Source organism: Lytechinus pictus, chromosome 11, assembly GCF_037042905.1.
Source record: "Lytechinus pictus isolate F3 Inbred chromosome 11, Lp3.0, whole genome shotgun sequence".
Lineage (NCBI taxonomy): Eukaryota > Metazoa > Echinodermata > Echinoidea > Temnopleuroida > Toxopneustidae > Lytechinus > Lytechinus pictus.
In genome coordinates this window covers 21761210-21788898 of record NC_087255.1, presented here as the reverse complement: position 1 = coordinate 21788898, position 27689 = coordinate 21761210, and the positions used below count along the sequence as shown (strand labels likewise).

Here is a 27689-nt window from a genome sequence, read left to right as displayed (position 1 = left end):
TGAATAACGCAAAAATTCGACCCCCTTCGACCGCAGATAGGACGTACCATATCTTTGAATGGTCAAAATAAAAGTACGATATAATCTGTCACTTTTCGCCAAATTAACTTAACTTTATCCAATCCGAATCAAAGACCTTCAATTGAAATTTCGTTCGCCAATATAATGCAAGAGGTCACGAAACATCCGCAAAAAGGAGATAAGTTTGACACTCTATTTTCAAATCAAAATAATATTTCCATGCGCCATCCGTATCCGCAAAAGTAAAAAAAAAAAAGACAAATCCAACAGCGATGAAGATAGGCAAGAAATAAATTTATTTATTACTATACATCGAATCAATAAACAAGGAAAACCCTTCATGCCAGTAGGACTTTTGAAATACATGTAGTGCAAAGCGTACAAGAAATCATCAAAATGATGTCTTTCAGAAACATTAATTCGTTTTCATTTCAACACAACATTAAAAGGAAGTAAATTAGTAGATCTTGAACAGAAAAATATTTATCTCAGTTGTAAAGCAATCCCTCACTAAAAAGTATTAATCTAATGATTAATTTTCATTACAGCAAAACTGATTAATTTTGAAAGACCATCTGAATAGAAATTAACAACATCCTTATTGGTAAAAATAGATTCCACAAAATTATATCTCAATAATGTTAACTGACTGCTGCAGTCAGTTAACATTATATTCCGGTTCATCTTTCATTATCTCATGAATTTCATTTTCACTTGCTTGGCCTAAAAACCATGAACATTTAAAAATATGTTCTTTTATTGCATATCTTTGTCATTCACTCACATTTAATCAATATTTTTATGATTTTTTTTTTCAAACTAGTCATTTATTTACAGCAGCAGACTCTTCAAAATTTTAGAACCTTTCTTTATCCTGCATTTGGAACCTTTAAGTTTCTTCAAAGAAACAGAAAAATGTTATAAATAAATCTTTAGAACCGCTCTTTTTTCTACAAGTAACCCTCAAAGGTTCTTCATACGAACTGTGGTTGATCAAAAAATGTACAATAAATAAAGATATACACTATTAAAATATATTTACAGTTATATTGTCTTATCATCTCTCTCTTTCAAAGTTAGTGTAAATATTCTACTTTTTTTACAAACAAAGCACTAAGCGGTGGCCTAAGTGACATATAAACACACGAAATGTCACCAAAGTGATTAAAAATGATTGATTAAAAAAAAGTCGAGAGTTCTATTCCCTTGCATGTTTGTTCTATGGATACAGAAAGTCTTCATTTTATACCAAACATTTATTTCTCAACTTAACTAAATTATTGCTGATATACAATAATTGAAATGCCAAATACGGTTGTAAATGACATTCAAGTTACCACAGAAAAATAGTTCACTGTATGTGATAGTTTTTATTACAATGTGCAATATAAAAATACATCGTATTCATATTGCATCTTTGAAAACGAAGACATCTCATGTGTTGCTGTACAATTCGACCACCAAATATCACAAAAATTAGACAAACACTTACAGATACCAATTCTGAATACACCCTATACAAAATGTGCTTATCTCTATATAAACTAAAATAATTGCCATGATTGCCGGCTATATAGCTGCAACTCAATATTTTAGTCATTATTAATCAGACAGATATTTCTGGAAAAGTAGTGATTTTGATACAATCAAATGTTGAAATACATAGTATTATTGAATTAGTTAATTGTTCAAGAGAAAAAGATTTATTTATGCAAGAATATATACAGACATAGTTCTTTCATTGAACATGGCAGCCAATAAATATTTTTTACAAAGTGGCAAATGATGCATAATTATTCGCCAAACATTTCACAATATGTAGGTCAGATATAATTTAATAGTGATATCACATAAAAACATATTCTGATAACTTCTGTTGGTTCCATTTTTCGCTGATGAATTTGATGCTTTTGTGGATCTGTCTCTCTTACCATTCAAAATAATTCATTAGTTAGTCCACCTTCAAAGTTATTTTTCAATCATACTCTAAGTTATGCCAGTTGCAGTGATGAGCCTGGGTGGTGTATATATTTTTTATATATTTGTTGCTGGTATTGTTAGTGATGGTGGTATTTTTCAAAGAATAAATCGTACTGTGCTTGAAATTCATTGCCTTGTGTTTGAGGTCCCGAGACACCGGAGTCACTGACAAACTGACCAAAATCAGTCCTTGTCCAAAGCCTCATGTCACAACATTTTTTGAAAAGCAAATCCAGAAAATCGGACACATCTTCAGTTTTACCCAGTCAGAAACGCGTATTACAGCGTTTACAGATTTAAATTAATTAAATTAAATTCCGATAGAGTCAGTACAAGACGTGATCTTTCAGTTCCAAGAATGGCCATTAAGGAATTAAAGCTTTAAGATAAAAAGTAGACAGTATCTGGGTAGATCAAAAGAAAATATTCTTGGTAGCCCCATGACCTTTACTTACTCCCATCTTCATCAATATTTCGTTCAAGGAACGGATTAAACCTCATGTCCTTCATTTCCTTGTCTGGATTAATGGTCCTGAGAGCCTCGATTTTTATACAGAAGATAAATTTCCGAACCTGATATCAAATAATAGTCAGGGTCTCAGTAGTAATCCGGTTCCGGATGGTCCGAAGGAATCACTTTGGTATCATCAGCTCCAGTACGGTTATAGAGCCATGATCTGGGCTTCCCATCGTCCTCATCAACATCCTGTACATAGACCACGGGGTGGATCACATCTTTCTTCTTATCCGTCAGAGCAACAGCTGGAAGGAATCGAAATATAATCATATTATTAAGGAAATGAGTCTGAGTTTGGAACTCCTTATCGAAAAATTCTCTTTTAGTTTCTCAAGTGAAAGAGTAAATATAGTTCTTAAAAGAACTATTGTAAAGATGTGATTTCTTTGATATCTTTGTTCTTTGAAAGACACCATAGGAAAAATTCTCTGGATAGCTTCAGACATCCACGCGGAATTTACCCGAAACTTACACGGAACTCATCACAAATTTTATTACAAGCCCAATTCAATACGTTTGTTATGTAAAACTCCAAAACTACTACCTTATATTTCTAGTCTTATAATAAACACAATAAAGATTGAAACGTTAAACAACTGAAACCTTAAACCTAACTTGGTTATGCTAAGTATATCGTGTTTATTTTGAATAATAATATAATGTAAAATTAGGCTTTAAAGGTCACAAAGGGCTATTTTGACGACATATACCGGTGACCGGTCATTGTTTTTATCTCCCTAACTCAAGCAAAATAAAAAAAATGAATTGATATATGGCTAAGCTATCATGTTTCCAGGTTCATGGTAATGATTTGTTTAATTCATCCATCATTTATTATGCAAGTAGGAATTTTTCAAACAATTCATAATATATTTGCTTGGATATTGAGAATAATAAATGCATTAAATTGAAATATAAGAAAGATAATTAAGGTTATTTTCAGGCACCCAATGACTGCAAAAATATATTTTTTTTTTACATAAAGATAACTTACTGTCTGGTTTCTTGTTAACCTGTAAAATGATGGGTAGAAGAAAGAAAAAGATATTGAGTTTTAATAGATAAAACAGATCTGAGCTGGAGGGAAATGAGATAATAAAAAAAAATTCAAAAGGAAACAAACCAAAAGTTTGTCTCGTCTCATTGTCGTCTAGAATGCACTTAAGTCAATATTTATTTAGACAAATAAAATGGACCATTTTGTGACCTTGAAATCTATACTGGTAAGCTAAATTCGCTCTTGTAGATAAAGAACTATATAGATTTATTTCTTTATTCTTTTATAATATCATTTGTGGGGTCTAAGAGGTTTAAGTTCTGGGCTGTCACCCTCCTCCCCCACATTCGCGGATGATGAGAAATAGCACAATTATATTTGGAAATGATGATTATAGGTAGGAAAATAAATCAAGCTAATTTTATGGGTACAATGTTACGAATTTTGTAATAATTTCGAAAAGTCCTTCAATAAACGTTTAATAAAGAGCTTATATATTTTATGTGTATTGATAAATTTCCGATTATATAAATGCTCCATTGAACGGGAATTGTGATATCTTTGTAAGGAAGAACCTTCCAAATTCTGCAGATCATGACCCTCTTTTGGTAAACATATTATTAAGATAACCCTGATATTAATGGTAATATTGCTCATAATCAATTTGTATTAGAAAATACCAGGTATGACAATGCTGCATCCTGGTATGGAACGGTGTCGTGTATGGGGTAGGCCCTTTACAGCTCTTGAGACAAAACATATGTTTAATCACAACTCCAAAAATCAGACATAATTCCCTGATATCATGTGCTTCTTTCTGATTGGCTGAAAGTTGAGTTACGTTTGATTCCAGAGTCTCGTTAAAAAAAAAACACGTAAATTTGGCGAAATTGGTCTTAGGCCTATCTATATAACTTACGGGAGGTGCTGTGGAACTTTGAGTTGTGCTGTAAACACTGCTGCCAACACGGGCCACAGCCTCCAGTCTCACCCGGAGACATGCCGGCAGACATGGCTGACGAAGGAGAAACTTGGCCATCTCTTTCTTGATTCGTTCATTACCAAGACAGTGGTATATGAATATGAACATTCCCTGATAGAATATGAAAGGAACAATATTATATTAACAAGTTACTTTTCAATGATCTATAAATCAACATTTATTTGAAAAATTGACTACTTTTTTTTTATTTAAGAGTAACGTCTCAGCATTAATTTCAGCCAGGTTTTAGCGCGTAAACTCAGCAACAAAGTTTATACCAGCGGTTGAATGATTCTAAAATTTACCATCCATAATGCGACAATAATTCTGTTGGATTTTGCAGTGATAAATTTCCATATACAAAACAAGGCTTGTATATAATTTTAAGAGTAAGCTTCATACAATTCTGATATTTTCAGTCCATTTCAATTCGATATCATTCAGTGAACTTACTGAAAAGCCATATAAAAATACACAAGTAGTACATCCAATCAATCAAATTCTAGAGAAAATTATTATCACGGAATTATTATTCAAGTTGCACCTTAAGAAAACCCCTAAGAAATGCAGATATCATATTAGAGTTTAAAACGAAATGAATAAAACCCCGAATAGAGTCTTGTTGGACTGTGTTCAATCAAATTTTAGAGAAAGTGCATGAATTGTCATATAATTATTATTCAAGTTGCACCTTAAGAAAACCCCTAAAGAAATGCAGATATCATATTAGAGTTTAAAACGAAATAAATAAAACCTCGAATAGAGTCATGTTGGACTGTGTTCAATTTTCGACTTTTAAAGTAGGTCACTTTCAGGGACTAGGTTTGTATACAATTACATATCATATTATAACAAAATATTAGAGTCTGATGGATAACTTAATGTTTACAATGTACAGGAACATGCATGTTTATCAAAGTTTATAAGTGAATAAGAATTTGACACCTATCCGAGGGACTGTTGCTCACCTGCAGAGAGTTGAGAATGGTGAATGCATACGCCAGGGGTATGGATGATCCGCTTAGAAAGAAGAATCCTATACCCCAGGTACTACCCAGGAGAAAGGTCAAGGTCACTGCACCTTTGATCCAAACCCTGCATTAATGGAGGAACATGTTGTGATTATCGTTATGATGATGAATATGTTTCTGATAATGATGATGAGTGATGACGACGATGTTCATGATGCATAGCGCACATATCCACCTTGTTAGGTGCTCAAGGTGCACCGATATGATAATGAATAATGATAGTCACGATAATTAGAATCATTATATTGACATTTTTATTATAAAAATGATAACAATATTAACAATTATTATCACAATAATAACAACAAAACAGCCATAATAAGAATGATAATACCGATAATGATATTGATAATGAAAGTGATATGCTAATGATAAAGATTCAATCAAAATAACATCAATTATATTTATAATCATAATAATAATATGCATCAGTCATAGGAAATTACAAAAATGATAATTAGAATAGCATTAATAATGATATTGAAAACAATTAATTTCAGTGTTCAAAAGCGCCTGCTCTATCATGAGCCAGCTTCGTAAGTCGATGCATGAATATCATTTTAGGCGCACCTGGACCAGTTGATAAAATTAATTTAAGAGTAAACATGTCAGCAAAATTATCAATAAATTGTAAATATGTAATCTTTTAAATTACTTGATATTCTGTGAGTTAGTTGCATCTTTGCTGACTGCTGCTCTCCCTGAGTAGGCAATGCGGATCGACACAACCAAAAACACAACATTCACCTGGAAGAGAGAAAAAAACATACAGCTATAGTATTCAGTCATATAATAATCACTAATCTGTCATTTTACTTCATCATGCTCTGGCTAATGTCTTATACCCTTCCGTTTCTCTTCATACAGTTCAGCTAGAGCTTTTATATCTAAAATCGCTGATGAGGGGAGCACAGTGAGTGACCACGATCACCGCCCCCAAGAAATAAGAAAGGGATAATTAAACTTTTGAAAAATATATAAAATGAAAATGTAAGCGTATAATATACATAAGCAGTATGCAGTAACATGCATTTTTGTTTTATTCAGTGTTATTACTTTCATCTATTTTTTATCTGAATAAATTATATGAAAATGTTCTAAACTTTGAGAGCTCATAGGGTTTTTCAAAGATTTTCTGTCGTGGTCTAGTGGTTATGACTCTCGTCTTTCAATCTGAGCTTGAGGGACGTGGGTTCGATTCCAAGCCATGGCGTATTTTCCTTCAGCAAGAAAATTGTCCGCATTGTGCTGCACTCGACCTTGGTGAGGTAAATGGGTACCTGGTATGAATCAATTTCTTGGAACGCAGTGCGTGTTGCAGCTGCTCTGCTAAAGCCAAGGTAAGTATGCTGCATTACTGTAGAGCGCTTAGAGACTTCTGATAAAGTGAGTGTTAAGCGCTATAAGTACAATTATTATTATTGGTTTTATAACAAAACTGTATTTTCGTGAAAACCTACCAGGATAATAAGGGCAACGGGGCCAGCAAAACTCCAGATGAATCCACGATCAGTAGACAACCAGCAGCTTAAGATAAAAAATAAAGGATTTTATGGAAATTAACAACATTAACAACAAAAAAGTACAAATGTGACTGTCAAAAGTCATTTTATATTCAGTTACAAAGTCATAAAATTTGTTAGAAATAAATGAGTCGAACATTTATGTAATTATAAGTAAATTCAGAATATTAAGTACATTTGTGAGAAATGACGTCATCGTCAATCCTCACATAGAGATGGTAAGAGGATAAAAGGCAGAGAAGGCAAAGAGGAGTGGAAAATGGAGGAGTGAGAAGAGGTTGATATATAGGGACAAAAAAGAAAGAAATTATGATAGTAGTGGGGAGTGAGAACAAATAAGAACAAGGAAATTAACATAAAATAAAAATCCAGAAGAAAATATAAACTTGCTTACTATGCTTCTTGACCGTAACCTTCACCTTTACTTATACCACCAGCAACGGCTACAACAATAGCAGGCAACCCTGAATATCAAATTGAAATTTTGAAGAAGTGAATACTTGCAAATAAGTGTAAGAATGAGTAGTGCTTTTCTCTTTAAACAAATTTCAAAATCACGAGTGTCTCATACAGGTGTTGAAAAGGAAGTGAAGGTGTCAAATGAAGGAAGTCGAGACAAGATTACAATTAGTTCTTAGCAAATTTCACGTTTTGGCACGATTTAAAGACTCAAAAAATGCCGAAACTTTTTTTTGTAATGCCTTGAGTTTATACTTAAAATGAGAAAGCCCCTATACCATGTTTACATTTCATTAAAGTCATCTATGTATTATGTTGGCAATATCGAATGCAAATAGGTTGTTGACGACGGTATAGATTAAACATAAAAACGCAGCTCGCCTGTCCACAAGTGACCCCTATCTGTTTTATACTTTCACCACCACCCCCCATGTTTCAAATGTACAAGGGACATTATGTTTCTTCGATCAGTCAGTCCTCAGTATATATTTGAACGCCTGCACCCTTTCTCCCTTCCCTCGTTTTGCTCCCTCTCCGAGAAGATTATTCGACTCTACACTTTAGGTCAAGAACAGGTGTACACATGACACCGAACCTGTACTCACCATAGCCTGCCAGGTAGTATGGTAACACCTTGCCACTGGTTGAAAACACGTGTACCAGCATGATGTATAGTTGAATACCTTCCAATGCCATCCAGGCAAAGGAACACAGAAATGTGTAGTGTAGTATAGCTGCAATCACGGTACATACGATCTGTTTTTTGAATATTGAAGGTTGATATTGAAAAAGTAGAAATGGCGTGAAAAGGGCTATATTCAGCCATTTATTTAATTGATTCATCTTTCACAGTTATGGAAATTATAAAAGCCTTTATAAGTTCTGTAGTTAAACGATCCACACTATATTTTACAATGGATACCGCAGTGATGAACGAAAATGAACTATTCATATAAGATTTGGGTTGCGGAACAATTTTGAAAGTCGTGGGGGTGAGATGAGCCAACATTGTGTGGGGTGAACATGCATGAAATAACAAGTTGATGGTCATTTTCATGTTTTATACACGTTTAAAGAAAAGGGAGGATGATGAAGCGCCCCCACCGGTTCCACAGCTCTTGTAAGATATAATATACTAAATCTAAGAAAATAGGTACAGATATATCTAATGTCCTAGTTATAACATTTTTGCATATTTATATTAGATATATATATTATATATGTATCAGATTAATTTTCAAACAGTGCTCTTAGATTAAACAAGATTTTACATGATAGTCTAGCGACACCGCAATTAAGTTTGATTGCATGAGAATCAATGGCACTTAATCCCGATCCTGTATTGATGACGGCATTGACAGGCATATTGCATAATCATTATACTCACATCGTGTTCTGTCCTCTCCACACCCACTAAGAAGAGAAGCTGAGCGGTTAGGAGTGAGATGCATAGATTACGGTGGATTGTTGTACGAGTATTCCACAGTGACCTTCATAAAATAAACAAAATAAAACAAAATAAAACAAAAATTCAAATAAAATCGAATTGATATTTTAGGTTCATTCTTGAGACAGAATGTTCGACCTAGTACAAAAGCTACTCGCAAATTGACGAGTGATTTTACAAATGACTTTGATGACAGAATAATAAGATTTTTTTCATTAGAATTAAAAGGTCTTTATAATAGTGAGGAAATAATCTCATGCACTGGCGTATGAATTGGGGGCTTGGGGTGCTATGCTCCCAGCCCCCCCTTAAAAAGTGGAAATAAAATGATAACAATATAAAAAAATAATCAATTAATCCACGACCAAGAAAAGAAAAGGAGAAAAGGAAAGGAAATGTAAAGGAAAGGAAAAAGGTAAGATATGATGTTATATCAAAATCTATCACAACCTTCTATTTGTCAATGCTAAGATGCATAAAACAATACTTACTTGAAGAAGCTAAATGCAAAGATGCATATAGCAAGACAACCAATAGACACTGAACAGCCAATGATAGTCAATAGCTCCAGAGCTGTTGTATGGGCAACAGATATCTGTAATGATCATAGAAACACTCAAAAATTATTGGTAACCCATCTCTTGATATAATAACCACTACAGTGTGTATCAAAACAAAGTTTACACTAGAAAAAATCCTGTAAAATTATACATTTGTAATATCCTGAAGATTTTTCCACATTTTTACATTGGTACAGAAACATTTAAGCAAATGACGATATAACTGTCGAAAAATATTTCCGCTTGAGTGAGCACCACTTACTATTGAAAAGTTAGTGAAAAATGATTTGCGCAGAACTTTGAAATAGTTATGCGAATAAAAGTAGACCTTCATCATGAAGAACACGTGGAATTTAGCTAGTGGGGCTAGTATAATTGATTTGAAGATATATTTTACCTTTTTTAACTTGTTTCCTTGCCCAAAACACTTCGAAGAGTGCATAGCGCCCCACCCCACTCCCCCACACACCGAGACCATCGTGACGATATGCTTTACACTGAGCTGTGATTTACATGAAATGGCTAAGGCTTGATTTTCATTTTGTTAATCATTGTCAAGCTTGGAAAACGTGTGGAGAAACAAGTAATTAATAAAAATGAAATGTAAACCCACTTTAAATGATAAAAACTTAGAGAAAAATGCTGGAGATGTCTGATATAAACTTTTGTTCAGATTCAGTTATGTCCTCAGATCCAGCTGGCACAAAAAGGGTAATACTAAGTGTTGAAATTTCAATTTGGTTAACAAAATGGTTACAAAATGCTTGAATGTATCCGTTTTATTTCAATCGACTAAAAGTACAAGGGAAATGTATGAAAAATGTTTCGTAGGGTAAGTTTGATTTCGCCCTTTCCCCTTGACACAGTGTGAAAACGAGCATTTCTGCGCAAACAGATTTCTGCGAGCTTTACAAAAATGGACAGTGCTCGCATTCTGTCAAAACTTTTACTTACATTGGATAGATGAGACCCAAACCCAAAATTATATGTGAAAAAAATTACCCACATGTTGTATACTTTTTAATTCCCATGGCTTTTTCAAAGTGTAATTTTTTTTTTTGATACGCACTGTATAAGCTTATTCTTCTTCTTTATCATTATTTTCCTCCTCCTCCTTCTTCTTCTTCTTCTTCTTCTTCCTCTGTACAAATCGACAGACTTTCTAGTCCATGTAGAGCAAACAACAACAAACAAATCACTTACATCTTCGTAGACACCTGTGACATCAAGAAGGATAGCAAAGTTGGTAAGATGGTTGCAAGTACATTCAGTATGCGTTCGATTAGTATTGACAAGCCTACAGCCTTCCGTAGATAATCTGGACAAATTAATATAGATGGGAAACGTGAACTTGGAAGCAATTTGAGTTGGGAACAAGAATATATTTCTCAATTTCTCTATGCTGAATGTGATAAAGGACTAGTTTTCAAGTTGATTTCTTGTATTTCCACCACCTAATTTGCATTAAACTAATTAACTCCCAAATTTTTGTATTTCGAGCTTAAATTAAAACTTTCAAAACTTCTTTGTCACATACATAGTTGCCGCAAAATCTTGAATGCATTATGCGACATGTAGGTTGCAATCATTAGACTTCCTTAAATTATTCGTTTTTAATTATTATCATACTTATCATTCATCACTCTTACTTTATGGTTGCTTGAAAACCAATACTGCTAAATAAAACGTAATGTTTTTATTGTGTTAGATTACAGCTAAACGGTGGTTTCATTTTATTCAAATACGATCCCCCCCCCCCCTCGTCAAAGGTATTTTTCTCTCTCAATGGAAAGGACACACCAAACTCACTTGTTTGTATCGTCGACAAATACACAGGACACGTTTCCTGTTACGTTGGGCTAAAATAATACAAAATTGAAATAAAAAAGAACCGGTTTAGTAACATAACCAAATTACATACTTTTTAAAATGATGAACTTGACGAACTGCTAACTTACTGGAGTCTTGTTTGCATCTCATTAAGAAATGACCGCAGAATATATTACTAGAATTCACATTCATTAATTTATCAATAGCAATTTTATTTCAGTAAAAAAAAACATTCATTAAAGTAAAAATCCCTAGACTGCCACTTGCTTGAGATAAATGGGGGTTCCGTAAAATCATTATTTTATGACATTTTGATAAGGTAAAGAATACAGCTCTTTATAAACCCTCCCCGTCAAAAAGTATATAATACTAAATACATTGCAAATAATGACATTACAATTCTGATCACACCTTACAGGAATATTTGAATAAAAATTGTTTCAATATTATTAACAGATGACAAGAAAAATATCGGCCTTATTTTCAAATTAAAACGTAAAAGCAACCGATGAATTAAGGCTTTGCGTTCTCTTCGAGGAACCTTGTAACAATGACTGATTCATACTTATAAATGGGTAGGACTTCAATAAAGTCGATTAAAATCAGGGGCGGATCTAGCTTTTGTTCCAAGGAGGGGTTTGACCGAGAAATTTTGACAACCAAAAAAGAAAGAATTTAAAAGGCTTCACTACAAAATAAAGGTCATTTTAACACCGAGAAATTGGACAAGAAAAAAACAGTTTCACTACCAAATGAAGGTCATTTTGGCAGCGAGATTTTTTTTTACAAGCAAAAAAATAAAAATACTGGGTTCACTATAAACTATAGGTACTTTGGGGTTGGCTCCAAAATGTAGGCCATTAATTGTTTTTACCTGGCAGCGCAAGGGGGGTTACCCCCCCCCCCTTAGATCCGCCATTGGAAATAAACCCACAAGACTTTCGATTCTTTTAAGTATTAAAGTCTTACATTTTTATGTTTCATGATGTAGCTGAATGTCTGACCGTTTTGAAATGATTTAACTGGGGTATTTCCTTTCATCGCCGAGACCCCAAGCAGAAGAGAATTCACTACCGATTGGTTGACCAATTCATCTGGATTATCCCTTTAAAAACAGAACAAAAGAGCATCAGGAAACTACATTAAAAGACATTCCACCAAAACAAAAACATATACTCTAAAATGTAAATTTTTCGTTTACTTTAGTGGCAATATCTTCAGTTAATTTCCAATATATCATACATTTCAATTAAAATTTTAAGGAAATAAAAATGTTTTATGTCAATTTATCAAAAGCTTTGATTATTTTGTAAGAGTATGAAAACGTTTCGAGTATTCATAACAATTTTCATACAGTTTTGAAAATTGCGTAGCCTAATGTATCATTAATATATATGTGTAAATGCATTTAACATTGGTCTGACACATTAAATAAAGAAACATTACAATGCTATATTCTAGATGATAAAACATAATGTTCTATATATCCTTATCCTATGTATTTGGCTTCACAAGAAAATAAAAAATCACCCAACTTTCATTTCACTTATATACTTTTATATAAATATTAATCTGGGGAAATTGTTTTAAAATGAGTATGATGTTGTTCGAAATCGGATTTTTAAACAAAACTTTACCAAATATTCCCTGGTAAGTTTTGAAATAGTTTGGAGTTTTCAGATGAAGAGCAAAAAAAAATCTTACATTGGTTGAATAGTCCTACTTCCAATGTTATTGATCTTCTTGTATTCAACTATAGCAATTGTATTCTCTGTAAAAGGCAAAAAAAAAGGGAGACAGAATAATAATAATGATAATAATAATACTGATAAAAATGATTATAATAATAATGATGATAATAATAAAAATAATTATAATAATAAAAATAATAATAATAACTATCATTATTATTATTATTATTATTATCAATATTATTATTAATATCATTCTTCTTCTTATTATTATTATTATCATTAGTAGTAGTAGTAGTAGTAGTAGTATCAACATCAAGTGTAACTCATTAAAAAAAAAAAACAGAAAATCGAATTTGACTGGCCATTTAAATGATCAGTCAAAATCGGTTTTCTTTTTTTCGCGAATTTAATAGAATTGGTTAGATATTCAGTTGGGCCAACTCCAGGGGGAGATATTTCCGGGGGAGATGCCATGTTTTTTCTGAATATATTTCTATTTAATGAATCATGTACAAAATTTTACATCTTCTTCTATATACGGTCTACATTAAAAGATATTAAAATGAACTGATGAAAAACTGTCAAATATTGTACGATCATGTGGCGGCAATTATACAACACAAATAGTGTACTGTTGATTGGGACTAACATTAATTGATTAAACGAAATGTTTTCCTGAGTGAAGGCGTAATATCTAATCAATAATATTTAGAGTTAAAAAAAAACACCTTTCCAGTATTTGGCCTATACGCTAATAAAGACGCTAGATAAAAAATGCAAAAGTCTGGAATTTGTTTTAAACAGTGCAAAATATTCCATACATTTCCAATGAAACTATTGTTAGCTAAACAAACATTCATGGAACATGATACTGTACATTGATTGGATATAATCATGACACGGAATTGCGTATTCTGACAAACTTATTTCAAAAGATGTAAATGTGGTTGCAAAAGGCTTTAGAAGAAAATACGAATCTAAATCTCGACTGAAAAAGAACATAAATTGTTCATGATACTAATGAAAAATTCCTGTAATTGAGATGTTTCCTTACTTTTGCTGGGATCATCATCGAACGTAGAGGGCGGTAGAGTGGCTCTAGCTTGTACATTCGTCATACTCTCCCGATCAAAGATCCCATCGGCAGGGTAGGACAGAGGTTCCCGCCGACCACCCGGTAGACTCCCACACGTCATATCTGCAGGGGTAACGCCAAATGAAAATTAAAGCAATTATTGTGTTGAAATTAGTATAAGGATGTGCGCATGGCCCTAGAAAGCGGGGGCGCTGGGGATGCGGAAGCACCCACAAGGTTTTTCTTTGGTGCTGCGTATGGGCAGCACCCCAGACGCTAAAATGTGGGAATTTGACCAAAATCACTTTTATTTTTGGACGCAGGTGAATTATGATGTCAACCAGTGCATGACCAGGGTGTGTTACCATCTACCTCAGATGACGATCCGGTGCACATTCCGTTGCCATCCGAATTTCAAAGAAATCTTTATAGCATTATGAGCATTCCAACTTAAGAATCAAAGTTCCGAATAGTACTATGAATACTTAACTCGATGATCCAATCTATTTCGAGCCTCTCTATATAGTAATACAAACATATTCAATTTCGAATCACAATGACGTCATCATCGGCTCCGAATTGAAGCCGATTACGAATTTACTCCAACCACAAGGCCTGCAGCAAAGCAGGGTTATTGGTATTCCTATCATCATGACGAACTTCATATACAACAATTTTACTTCTTGGAACTTTCACACTTAATGCAAAATGTTATCATTATTAAAGAAACAAAATCACTTCTCATCGGATCGTCTAATGTGCCTTGGACTTTAAGGTGTAACTATCACTTACCAATGGTATCAGTGGATACTGTTTTTGAAGTATCTTCGACGAGTTCCCCAGAGAGTATAAAGGCTACCTCTTCAACAAACTCGGTGATGTTCTTTGAAATGCCCTACATACGATAAATAAAACAAGACATATCACAAACTTTAAATTTTGTCTAATTTCCAGCCGAAATTTTGTGAATCACGTTCTAGAATAATTTTACAAAGAGCCTACACTAATCAGGTTAATCATCCGAGTTACAATTTTCTTTGAACATGTTTAAAATTGCTAAAAGAAGGGAAGAGGATATGTACACTTATTCTACATTTTGATAGTAAGGAGGGAAGTTTCCTTCTTTCTGTTATATCGGGCTATCATTCATCGTTGTATAAACTTTTAGTTGATTATTAAAATGTTCATATACCAAGATTGTTCTCGCTTTCAAAAAAAACTTATCAATCATTACCGAACTTCAATCGTGCATACGACAATTAAAAAGAAAAACGTTAAGGAATCGACACGTGAATCAAATATAATCATGAATTATGAGAAGAACATATTTTTATCAAGATGACTAATATCTGACAACTGTTTTAATCGTGTCCACCTTTTTTTTACAAACCATATTTACACCCCAAATAGTGTTTGGTCATACATGTACTTTTATCTTTTTTGTGTGTCATCTGAAAGCGAGGACTTTAGGGTTAGTAATAACTCCTATATTGTCTAGCTAAGCACTTTTGACAGCTTTTTAAAAATGTAAGTTTTTTATTGATATAACATCTTCAATCTGTATTACTAATTCTATCTGTATGAAATAGCTCACAGGGCCATACATTACAAAACTGATCTTTAAATTACTATTAGAAGCCACTTTCATGACTATGGTGAAAACCTGATGAGACCGATGAATAGAGAGGTATTATCAATCGATTATAATTATATATAACCCGTTTCCCGCTTTAATATTCTTACTTTTTGTGAAGACGTTTCATCTGTATCCTGATCATCTGAATTGAGCAGAACGCTTGCGATACTCAGTGTTTTCTGGGGGACAAAATCAAAGTAATAAGGGTTAGAAATATTGCAAAGTGTAATTAATCCTAATTCATCTAAGATCTCGTAAATATGTGTTGGATTTTATCGCCATTGTGAAATAATCTTTCGACAAAGGAGAAATATAATATTGACATAAGAAAGTAACGTAAATCAGTTATAAAAACATGAAAAAATAAAGAATTTGAAAAATGTAATTACGAGTGAGAAAAGAAGTAAAAGTGAATCATGTAACCTTATCAAATAAAACCGAAAATTATTCAGAACAAAATAGTCGAATAATCGATTAGTCGAATATCCGTACCTCTGCGTATGAAGAGACAGTGCTGATACGTTCACTCGTGTTCTTGTTCGTGTCTTCGAGTTGTTTCTTCTGGAGTTCATTTAAGTCTGTTAGGAGTTTAACTACCTCGGTATCCTCCAGGGTTGTTGTCTCCCCTCCATCTTTAACAAGATCATCAATGGTCTCCGCGATTTCCGCCGCCTCCTTCTCCCCCGACATAATCTCCTAGATGGATGAGTGATAAGAAACCGAACCTCAACTATATTTCCATAACATACACAGTAAAAGCGATGTTTAAAATGTTTGTACAAGGCTGTTTACTACAATAAACTTTACATTAGTTGTTTATCATTCCAACAAGTGTATATAATTTGTGAGGGCATCGTGGTCTAGTGGTTACGACTCTCTTGTTTTTTAATGAGAGGGACGTGGATTCTAATCCCAACCATGGCTTATTTTCCTTTAGCAACAAATTAACCCACATTGTGCTGCGCTCAAACCAGGTGAGGCAAATAGAATGGGTGCCCGGTGGGATTAATGCACCAAGCGCCTTTAGCAGCTGGAGATATATATAGCCGGGGTAATATATAGTGCGCTATTGGCAACAAAATTATCGACGCCTCATAAATGCTATTAATGAAGATTAAATTTAAAAGATTAAACTTTGTTAAAAGATTCCAAACACTTTTCCAAACGTAGATGGCACCAACACTCTGCAAAAAGCGTAATGAACAAATGATATTGGTTTCTTTTATTGATTACTCTGTTTACACTGAGTATTGACGCCATCTACGTTCAATTGTCAAAATAAACTACATAATTACGTCATTCAGATTATCGACTGCTCTGATCTTGATACATCCAGAATCATCGGGGCCATGGTCGTGCCACATGCCACCCAATAAACACGAGAAGCTCACTTGTCCTGCATAAACAACATGAAATATTTTTTTTTTAATGTTGATGATAAAGTGTCACACCCTTGATATTAACTCATTCTCATAATGTACCTCAATCATTGGCATAAATCCGTGACGTCATACTATTCAAGTGGGGGATGAAGCAATAGCCCCCCCCCCCCCCCCTCCTCATGGACAATAGGTTCACTGCTCGGATTAAAGCCAGTGACCTCAACTCTAGAAATCTTGAGGGGGAGGAGGTTGTCAAAATTGTTCATCCCACAAGTTGTCAGATATGATAATTTTCCTTGAATTTGATTGGCTGAGAAAACCAGTTCCTATGGTAACTGTTGGATGAATATTACTTTGTCGGATACATGAAATAGGCCAACATGTAATCATGATTAACTTATTTCAAGATGTTTTTTAATATATCAGCTTTCGCGTCTGTCCTATTGTCAGTATCAAGGAAATTTATGGCTAAATCAAGGCTCACAATGTGTATAACTAACAAGTGGAACGCCTTTGGCAGTCTCGCCTGCATTACGTGATTTGATATAGCAGCAGTGCTGACTGTTGAACAAATTATTCACAAAAGAAAACACTCGTATGACAATAAAATACTATGTCCATGACCCAACATGACCTTTGACCATGATCACGTGACCCAAGACGTGTGCAAAACATACTTGATACCCCTTATGTCTATGTTTCATGAACTACATGTGTAGGTCCATATACTATCTAAGTTATGATGCCAATTCAACGAATACCCCCAACATGGTCAAAGTTCGTTGACTCTAAGTGACCTTCGAACTTGGTCATATGACCTGAAACTCATGCGGGATGTTTAGGGATACTTACTCACCCTTACATTCAAGTTTCATAAACTAGTTTCATATACTTTCTAAGTTGTGACGACATTTCAAAAACTTAACCTTGGTTAAGATTTAAATGTTGACGACGCCGCCGCCGTCAGCAAAGCGGCGCCTATAGTCTCGCTCTGCTTTGCAGGCGAGACACAAATCGGTAATCCATGACAACTTATGACATTTGGATTAACGACTGTTATTTATCGAGAAATGTATCTTTATTTGTAATTTTATGCCAAAATAGTGGAACAAAATTTCTTGACAAAATTATGAAATGGTGATAGCACCTCTATATCCTTCAGGGCATCGTTTGTAGACTGTGGTGTTTTCTGCAGTGACCTCGTAGGTTGTGTTACCATAAACCCTCGTCTTGCAGTACATGGTTGGAGGTTCAAGTCGGGCAGGAGGGTAGGGGGCATTGTAAACGACCGGGTCATCTAAAAATATCAATCATAGGAAGTAGAATAACACCATTAAAACATTCACTTATACTTTAAAACGGTGTATAACATTCTAAGCACGTCACTCTAACAACTATTTTAAACAAATTTCCTATTTTTTTTGTTTAAAAATTAAACAATCTCAAAAAGTTTAAACAATAAATCCATAAACAACTTTCTGTTAGTGTGACATGAATAAACAAAAAAGTAATAATTTTGATCGTTTAGTATTTTGTCATTGATATAGAGATTATGTTCATTCGTAAAGTGATCGCAATCCTGCCGCATTCAGACTGTGTAGTATCCGGCGAATATTGTCATCTTACTTACTTGCAACACATTGGTAACGTAAGTCCAAATGCTTCTTCGGGATGCATGGGTTATTCTGGAAGAACTCATTACCTATTGAAATATCGCAGAAGGATTGTCCCTGGCAACTGTAAATAAATAAATCATGATAAAAGTTAGTTCCTGAGGTTAGCTGTGAGGGTGACTCTATTGATAGTAGTGGAAAAGCGGATCTCGAATTGCAATCGTTAGATGATAGTCTGTTTCTTGTATCTAACCCCTTAATATAGAGAACCTTACCCCCCCCCCCCCCCCGGCCCTTTCCGGGACTCGTTTTTGCAATTACAAAGGGAACTGATTCTAGAACATAGTAAATGCATTGAAAATGCCTTTCAAGAAATCACAATTAACAGCTGAGAGATCTTTGTCGAAAGTTGGTGAACCGGCGGGGACAGCAGATCGTCCTAAGATTCGGAGCTGACGAAATATTGAAAATATGTAGTTTGTCCAGAAGCAGGGACGACGCCGCTGCTTTGATTCACCGATTTCGACAAAGGCTGCTTTTTCATAAAGGAATTTTAATAATGATAACGATAATAATAAAGGTAGCTGGATTTATATAGCGCCTTTTGCCTGAGGATACAAAGCGCTTGCTGTTATTATTAGTGTTATTATTATTATCATTATTATTATTATCATTATTATCATTATTATCATTATTATTATTGCTATTTGACAATAGATTCTCTATTTTCTAGAATGTAAGGTTGTGCTTACCTAGGGATTAAATGTTAATTTTGATGCCAAAGTTGTTACGAAATGTTTAAAAGTATCTGTTTTACTTCAATGGGCTTAAAATGAAAAAGAAATTTATGAGAAATGTACCGCACGGTCAGTTTGATTTCGCCTTTTTTTCTTGACACAGCGTGAAAATGAGCATTTCTGCGCAAACCGATTTCTGCGAGCTTTACAAAAATGGACAGTGCTGACTCAAATGTAACATTCTGTCAAAATTTTTACTTTCATTTGATAGATGAGACCCAAACCCAAGAATATGTGTGAAAAAATTTCCCCATGTATATTTTTCAATCCCCAGGACTTTTTCAAAGTGTAAACTTTTTATTGATACGCATTGTATAAGGCACACTTTAAGGTATTTTTATATGAAAAATTTGCAGAAATCAATAAAATTTAATAAAATAATAATTTTACACCAGTACATCTTTATCCCTGACGTAAACCACAGGACATTTTCAATCTGACCGTCTGGCAAAGACGGTAACAGGTAGTTTTCGCACCTGTAACGGGGAAAAATTCAAGAACATAGAAAGGTATTGAAAATGCCCGTCAAAGGACAAAGAACAGCTGGTAGGTCTTTGTTGAAAATTGGTGATTCTGAAGAGCAGTTTCGTCCTAAGTAGTCAAATTGCAAAAATATCGTTTGACCAGGGCCAAGAACGAAAGTGCAGTTTTGATTCACCAATTATTTTCGACAAAGACTTCATTGTCATAAAGGGTTTTTGACAATACATTTTCAATGTCCTTGAAGCCGTCCCTGTTGCAAATGCAAAACTTCCCCATTGTTTCTGACTTACACATCAACTGTTTTCTGCACAGAGTTCTCTGATACGCACTTCTGACCAGGTGAGAGAAAGGTATGGCCGTTATTGCACGTTGTGTTGTCATATACACCGTAGGCGGCGTACTCCACGCGAATCACCTTCTGTTCCAGCGCACAGGTCAGCAGATCGCTTTCTCCCTCGCAAATTTTCACTGATTTGCTGCTGGCTATTGCGTAAAAAATAAGTAAAGTGAGAAAAATAAACGTCAATACAATCATATCAATAATAATTCTTATTTACCTAGGGTAGCCACTTCAGCTCTTATGAACTGTTCTCCCAGCGGACCCTAAATAACATTATGTTAATATTACCCTTCTCTATTCTACAACATCGAACGCCTGACAAGAAGACAAGATGTCACAATTTTAAGTATTTGGTATGACTGCAATGACGTTAATATACTCGTAAAGATATTATAATCTTTCTCTTTACCCGATAATGCAAGCTATTAAGGTTCTTCAAAGAAACAGATCGGGACTCTATAATCAATTATCAAACGTTCTTAGAACCGTATTTTTGTTGTTTAAAGATCCTTTAAGGGTTTCCTGTAGAACCCATGGGGTTATCAATGGTGAGAAGAACCCTATATTAGAATGGTAGTGTTCTTTAATACACCATCACGAATATGGAGTAAATTATGGAGTTAAAAGAACTATATGTTCTGCTTCTTCGAAAAAATCGAGAAGGGTTCAATATGGGACAAAGAAATGTTATAATCGAAACCTTTTTCTTAGATTGTTCTGAAGAGAACGTTAAAAACTGTCAATGACTGCGCGTCACTTTTGTTCTGATGATCACACAAACACTATATCCTAGCTGTTAAAAAATGGGCTTACATTACAATGAAAACGCCGGAGAGTGATGATTATGATGTCATCGGAAATATATGATTGCATTTTAAAGAGAAACTTGAATTAATCTAACTAGTCTAATGAATAAAGATAAATTGCATGATGATACTGATGACAATAATATGCAACATTTATATAGCGCTTAATGCAATGTTTCTAAGTGCTGCATACACTATTACCCCGGCTTTAGCATGGCTACCCTGATCGGGTGCTCGAGCATTCAAGGAATTCCTTCCAACCGGGTACCCATTTTTCTACACCTGGATGGAGAGAGGTAAATGTAGATAATCGCCTTCTCAAAGGACGTGAATATCGAACCTCGGAACTTGTGGTTAAAAGTTCGGAAACTTAGCCACTAAGCCACGACACCTCTACATTGCATCCACCTATAAATTATCGTATTAGTACATCAACTTACATGTTCCAGGTTCGTCTTGGTTCTCGCAGAAAGGGCCAGAGTACCCCGGTGGACACCGGCATTGGGATATCAAGGCATTGTAATCCTCTGTAGGTATAAGGACACAAATAAGATGCGGATGTCACTGAATGAAATCACGAAAGCTCGAAGCGCTATAGGAGACTATTTGTTATAACTGATTTAAAAACGGAATGTTTTAAGCACCATCAAATAATCTTGGAAGGGGGTTAATACGTGGGCCGGTAGGAACACGTAGGCTCTAAGCAAATTATGTTTCATTAAATTCTGAAAAAATATATTGCCTTTTTCCACTATGATTCTCTTTATTATATTTTTGCCGGCCGATAGGGGACACGTACCCCCCCCCCTTTTTTTTAATGCGCGACTGATGATTTTGATCATGACATAAATATTTTTATGATAATGATGACAATAATAATAATTATTATTATTAATATAGCAACAAGTATGAAAATAATCGTAGTTACAATAGCGTTTGTAATAATGATAAAGACATAGTACGAATAACAAATAAAGGCAAACTAATGAGAAAAATAATGTGTTTATCACTGCCATCTTAAATTTCTTCACTCTTTCAGCAACAACGATTATATACTCTTTTTGTTCTACATCTTTTCCTTTCTATATCATTCCTAAATCCAGAAAACAGCTTGGCCTCAATTTTCTTGCCTTGCCCCCCCCCCCTCCGGCTTTGGAACAAACTCAATCGAACTCTCTATTCCCTTTCTTGACCTCTTCAAAAAGCATCTGGAAAAAATGCATCCGTATCATTATAAACTTTTAACTTGTTTTAACAGCAATTTAAATCCTCTGCTAAAATCTCTATACAGTGCGTATAAAAAAAAAGTTTACACTTAGAAAAAATCCCGTAAAATTATACATTTGTAATATCCTGAAGATTTTTCCACATTTTAACATTGGTACAGATCCATTTAAGCAAATGACGATATAACTGTCAAAAAATATTTCCGCTTGAGTGAGCACCACTTACTTTTGAAAAGTTAGTGGAAAAAGATTTGCGCAGAACTTTGAAATAGTTATGCGAATAAAAGTAGACCATAATTATGAAGAACACATGAAATTTAGCCAGTATAATTGATTTGAAGATATCTTTTACCTTTTTTAACTCGTTTCCTTGCCCAAAACACTTCGAAGAGTGCATTGCGCCCCACCCCACTCCCCCACACACCGAGGCCATCGTGACGATTTGCTTTACACTGAGCTGTGATTTACATGAAATGGCTTAGGCTTGATTTTCATTTTGTTAATCATTGTCAAGCTTAGAAAAACAAGTATTAAATGAAAAATATAATGTAAACCCACTTTAAATGATAAAAACTTGGTGAAAAAATGCTGGAGATGTCTGATATAAACGTTTGTTCAGATTCAGTTATGTCCTCAGATCCAGCTGGCAAAAAAAGGGTAAAGGTTGTGCTTACTAAGTGTTGAAATTTCAATTTGGGTGGCAAAATTGTTACAAAATGCTTGAATGTATCCGTTTTATTTCAATTGACTAAAAGTGCAAGGGAAATGTATGAGAAATGTTTCGCAAGGTAAGTTTGATTTCGCCCTTTCCCCTTGATACAGTGTGAAAACGAGTATTTCTGCGCAAACAGATTTCTGCGAGCTTTACAAAAATGGACAGTGCTCTCTTAAGTGTAACATTTTGTCAAAACTTTTACTTTCATTGGATAGGTGAGACCCAAACCCAAGATTATATGTGAAAAAAATTACCCACATGTATATTTTTTAATTACCAGGGCTTTTTCAAAGTGTAAACTTTTTTTTGATACGCACTGTACATGGCTGCGTTTATGCGACCTCAAGCCAGAATCATGATTCAAAATACAAACATGAATCACAGAATCAGCGTTTAGACGACCTTCATTCCAATGCTGTTTCTCCTCAGATTCGGGCCAATCCAGTGCACATCACTAGTGCGCAGTTTGACAGAGGAAGTTTTTCGCATGTGTTCGGCTCTCGAAAAATCTTTTGCTTCCAAAATTCAGTCTATACCTCATTTTGTTTACTTGTATCATATAGGGTCCATATGCTTCTATTCATCTTGTTAGTTTATCCAAAATTGTGTTCGGAAGTGAATTTCAGCGTAGATCCAATTTAATATTGATACTGTATATTCAACAACTGAGATCATTGTCTGTCCAGTTAATTAATTTACTAGAACTTGAAGTTGAAGACATGACCAAAAAATGAAAAGTAGTGGACGATGCGATGACCAACACAGAGCTTGAACATGACAAGAAATGCATGCGTAGTACATATTCATGTACAAACAGCGCCTTGAGCTTGGCAAGAGTCAAACCGAAAGTAGCCTGACACAACAGTGAGGTCATAGAATCATGATTGTAATCACGATATCGTTTATTCGAACATTTTCGTACGTGATTCTGCAGAAACGTCTTTCCAAACGCCCCTTTTTTCGTGTTTCATGTTTGTGATTCTAATCATGATTATATTCAATTTCGACTAAACGCAATCGTGATTCTGCAGAATCATGATTTGAATCATGATTCAAATCATGATTCTAGGGTAAAAAAGTGGCGGATAAACGCACCCCAAACGCAATCGTGATTCTGCAGAATCATGATTTGAATCATGATTCAGATCATGATTCTAGGGTAAAAAAGTGGCGGATAAACGCACCCTAAGTCCAATCATTATTTATTAGAACAATATGTAGTATTTCAAATCAAAATCTTGAAGAATGATAATCATTGAAGATAAATCTTACCACATACGAAGTTGTGGGTGGAGTTACATGATTCTCTTTCTGGTACACTGATGAAAATGCGTTTGGTATAGGTCATGCAATCACCATCTTCACTATCTTCTAGGGTGATGTCAAAAGTTTCGTTCGATAGATACCATTTCCACTGCGAGCTGGTCCCGTGGTAACGGGCGCTCACCCAGTAGGTTGCTGGTTCAAATGATAAAAAATTAAGGGTTCCGTGAAGTGTATAGATATTAACAAAACACAGTCATTTCATTATGTATATAGGCTTTTATTAACATTATCTTGGGCTCCGTAACGTAGAGGTTTGCAATCAATAGCTAAATGCCAATGACTAATCAAAATCATCGTCGCACGCGCCACTTTGTTCAAAATACTGACCACATCAGGCGAATCAGAGTTATTAGTTCAAATTTGCAATTCATCGCAGACCTTTATGTAACAGGGCCAAAGTCATATATTCTATGTCGGAAAATGTATTCCTTTCATAATGTTCATTTTATTGAAAAGGTATTTTGCAATGACAATTACTGCACCCAACACCTTGCTGCGACCCGTGTAGGATTATGACTTCATGAAAATCACGCTGCAAAAACTCCGGTGTTGATTTAACACCAGCCCGGAATCTATATATGTCCACATCAGAGAAGTGTTGAAACAACACCAGTTTGGAATCAAACCGATGCTGTTTTAATACTAATTGGTGTTGTATAAACACCTATCTGGTGTTAGACCAAAACAAAACTGGTGTCGTTGTTTAACACTTCTCTGATGTGGACATATATATATTCTGGGCTAGTGTTAAATCAACACCAGAGTTTTTGCAGTGCATGATCCATTCATTTGCGGTCGCTCCCGACCAAATCGGTATGTTTGAACAGTATACTATTAGAAAGTATTCGCTCCGCATACGGAAGATTTAAGAACACAGTAAATGTATTGAAAATGCCCATCAAAATGACAATGAACGGCTGGGATGTCTTGTCATAATTTGGTGAACAGGGACAGCCGTTTCGTCTGCATTTCAGAGCTGACGAAGCAAAGCAGGTATGTTGTTTGTCCAGTATGTTGGACGAAACTGACGTTTTGATTCACCAAATTACGACAAGAGTGCTCGGTTGTTCTTTGTCATTATGGGCATTCGACAATAAATTTTGTCTGTTCTTGTCCCCTCCGTATTTCGTGGACATAGAACTCCCTATCATTATTATTCTTATGATGAAGTATATAGACTTACTATCTTGTTCGATGAATTGTTTTGCAGCATAGTTATCCCCAAATTTTTCCTCTTCCTTGTCCTCAAAGCCAACGAGACCTCCTCCTTCATGATGGCAATATTCGTTCGCTTCAGACCATGTCATCATTGTGTCAGAGACGTATAAATAGTACACATCGTTATATCGTAGGCTTTTCCCGCCAACTGGTCCTACAACGTAGAATTTAAAAAAATGAGGAAAAGGGCAGAAAAAGAGGATGGATGACAAGGAGAGAGAGGGAGAGAGGACAATAAGCGGGAGTGAGCAAACTATTGAAACCGGACATGTTGGCTCGGTGATAGAGAGTCATTTCACTAAACAATGTGAAATGCTAATGATTTTTATAAAATTTTCTGTTTTATAACTTATTATCTGTCTCAGACTTTGTTGATTTATATTGTCTTTGCTAATGATTTTTATAAAATTTTCTGTTTTATAACTTATTATCTGTCTCAGACTTTGTTGATTTATATTGTCTTTGCACGGTAGCATGCATGATTTGAAACGAATGAATTTTAATAAATATTATTTTAAAAAAGACTGTTCATGGCTTAAGATCGTATAAATGCTTGTTTGTGGAGTGTAGAAAATACATTTTTTGTGTTCTATCTTGAATGATTGACACTCAAAAAAGTAGGAATGTGAAAATAAGTTTCCTTATGTTGAGTTCGCTCGTAGAGTTTTCTCTTATTATCATCTTCATTGTTATTTTTCAAACGTTTTTTTTAAACTGATTCCAACGTAAAATTTATTACTTGATTTATAAATAATAAAACAATAATGAGCAAAAAGCCCATAACAAAAATATGACTTGTTGTCATTTAAATGCTTCCAAAGAGATGAAGATAAAAAAGTGTCAGTGTTATGCATTTTATGAGTTATTAATATATCTGCCATTTTTTTTTTCATCTCATCGGGTCTTTATTTCCACAAACCCACGACGTTACAAAACATTGTTATAATTAAATTAATAAGCTGAACAGCCATGAATGACGATAAGTATGAAATATAAATAATAAGCTTTCTCATGTAATATGCCGCATTCTACATTAATGTATGTGTTTAATATATTGTTTATGTCAAAGAAATTCAGTTATTGAAAAATAAAAGCCACTAAGAACAAAATAGCCGGTATTAAGTGATATCACTGTGGCAAACCATAGATATAAAAAAAAATGGAAAGAGCTCGTTGTATGATGACGCACATTCGACCTTGAAGATACATGAAAAATAATCCTTACACAACAGTATATGGGGTCACATCAACAAGAAAGAATCAATGCGCACACTCAAAAGAAAAATGTTTGGAACTTCATGTGCGCTTGGTCTTTTGGAATACTTTTAAGTGTTTTAGTTGGCCTCAAAAGAGCGCGTGAATGCTCTATCCATTTTTTTCTTCTTTATATATCGATGTAGCATGTTATACTTGGAGGTGCCGTGGCCGAGTGGTCTAAGGCACCTGGCTTTACATGGAAAGTCCGGGGTTCGATCCCCGGCCGCGGCACCTACGTCCGTGAGCAAGGCATTTAATCTACAATGCTCTTTTATCCTGCTTTCAAATAAATGGAAATGCTATATGCATTATTGGTAACTAGGTGTGCACTTGTTTGTTTAAAAAATAAAAATAAAAAATACTTACTTAGAACATTCATGCATGTTCCTCCATTCTGACAAGGGTTGTATACACAAGTCTCATTAAGAGTCGCTCCATCACAAATTGTAGCTACTGAAAATGAGAAAATAACAGATACGTCAAGATGAATATAAATATAAAACATGTCTTACCATGCAGAAAGATCAGTGCTATTTGAATCAGATAAGAATGAAAATATTGGGCTTTATTATTCATCAATTTGGTGAAGCAACGATGCAATAATCATGCATCTAACTTAGCTCATTCAGGGCTCTTAAACACGATTTTACAAAAATTATCTACAAAGCTGAAATAATTACTGAAAATAAAATAAAAAGAGAAATTTATCAGGGAAAATCTGTTGGCCCTTGCCTTATGTATTCATGTTTTAATTGATTGAACACATTCTAAACA

The 27689-nt window shown here is 34.5% G+C and overlaps 1 protein-coding gene across 1 annotated transcript; it reads right to left on the bottom strand.

Annotated features, from left to right (window-relative positions):
- Positions 1-295: 295 nt before the first annotated feature.
- On the bottom strand, positions 296-27368 carry LOC129271966 (latrophilin-like protein LAT-2). The gene is made up of 26 exons (XM_064107014.1): positions 27282-27368; positions 25624-25812; positions 24387-24572; positions 21614-21700; positions 20318-20510; positions 18765-18871; positions 18282-18431; positions 17048-17148; positions 16245-16448; positions 15860-15931; positions 14909-15011; positions 14096-14239; positions 13052-13118; positions 12317-12452; positions 11327-11376; positions 10721-10835; positions 9449-9552; positions 8898-9000; positions 8116-8266; positions 7446-7515; positions 6989-7055; positions 6184-6275; positions 5466-5592; positions 4435-4608; positions 3513-3531; positions 296-2763 (listed from the first exon to the last, which is right to left on the bottom strand). The coding sequence occupies exons 1-26, from the start codon at positions 27292-27294 to the stop codon at positions 2600-2602; spliced, it is 2988 nt and encodes a 995-aa protein (XP_063963084.1). The 5' UTR covers positions 27295-27368; the 3' UTR covers positions 296-2599.
- Positions 27369-27689: the final 321 nt, after the last annotated feature.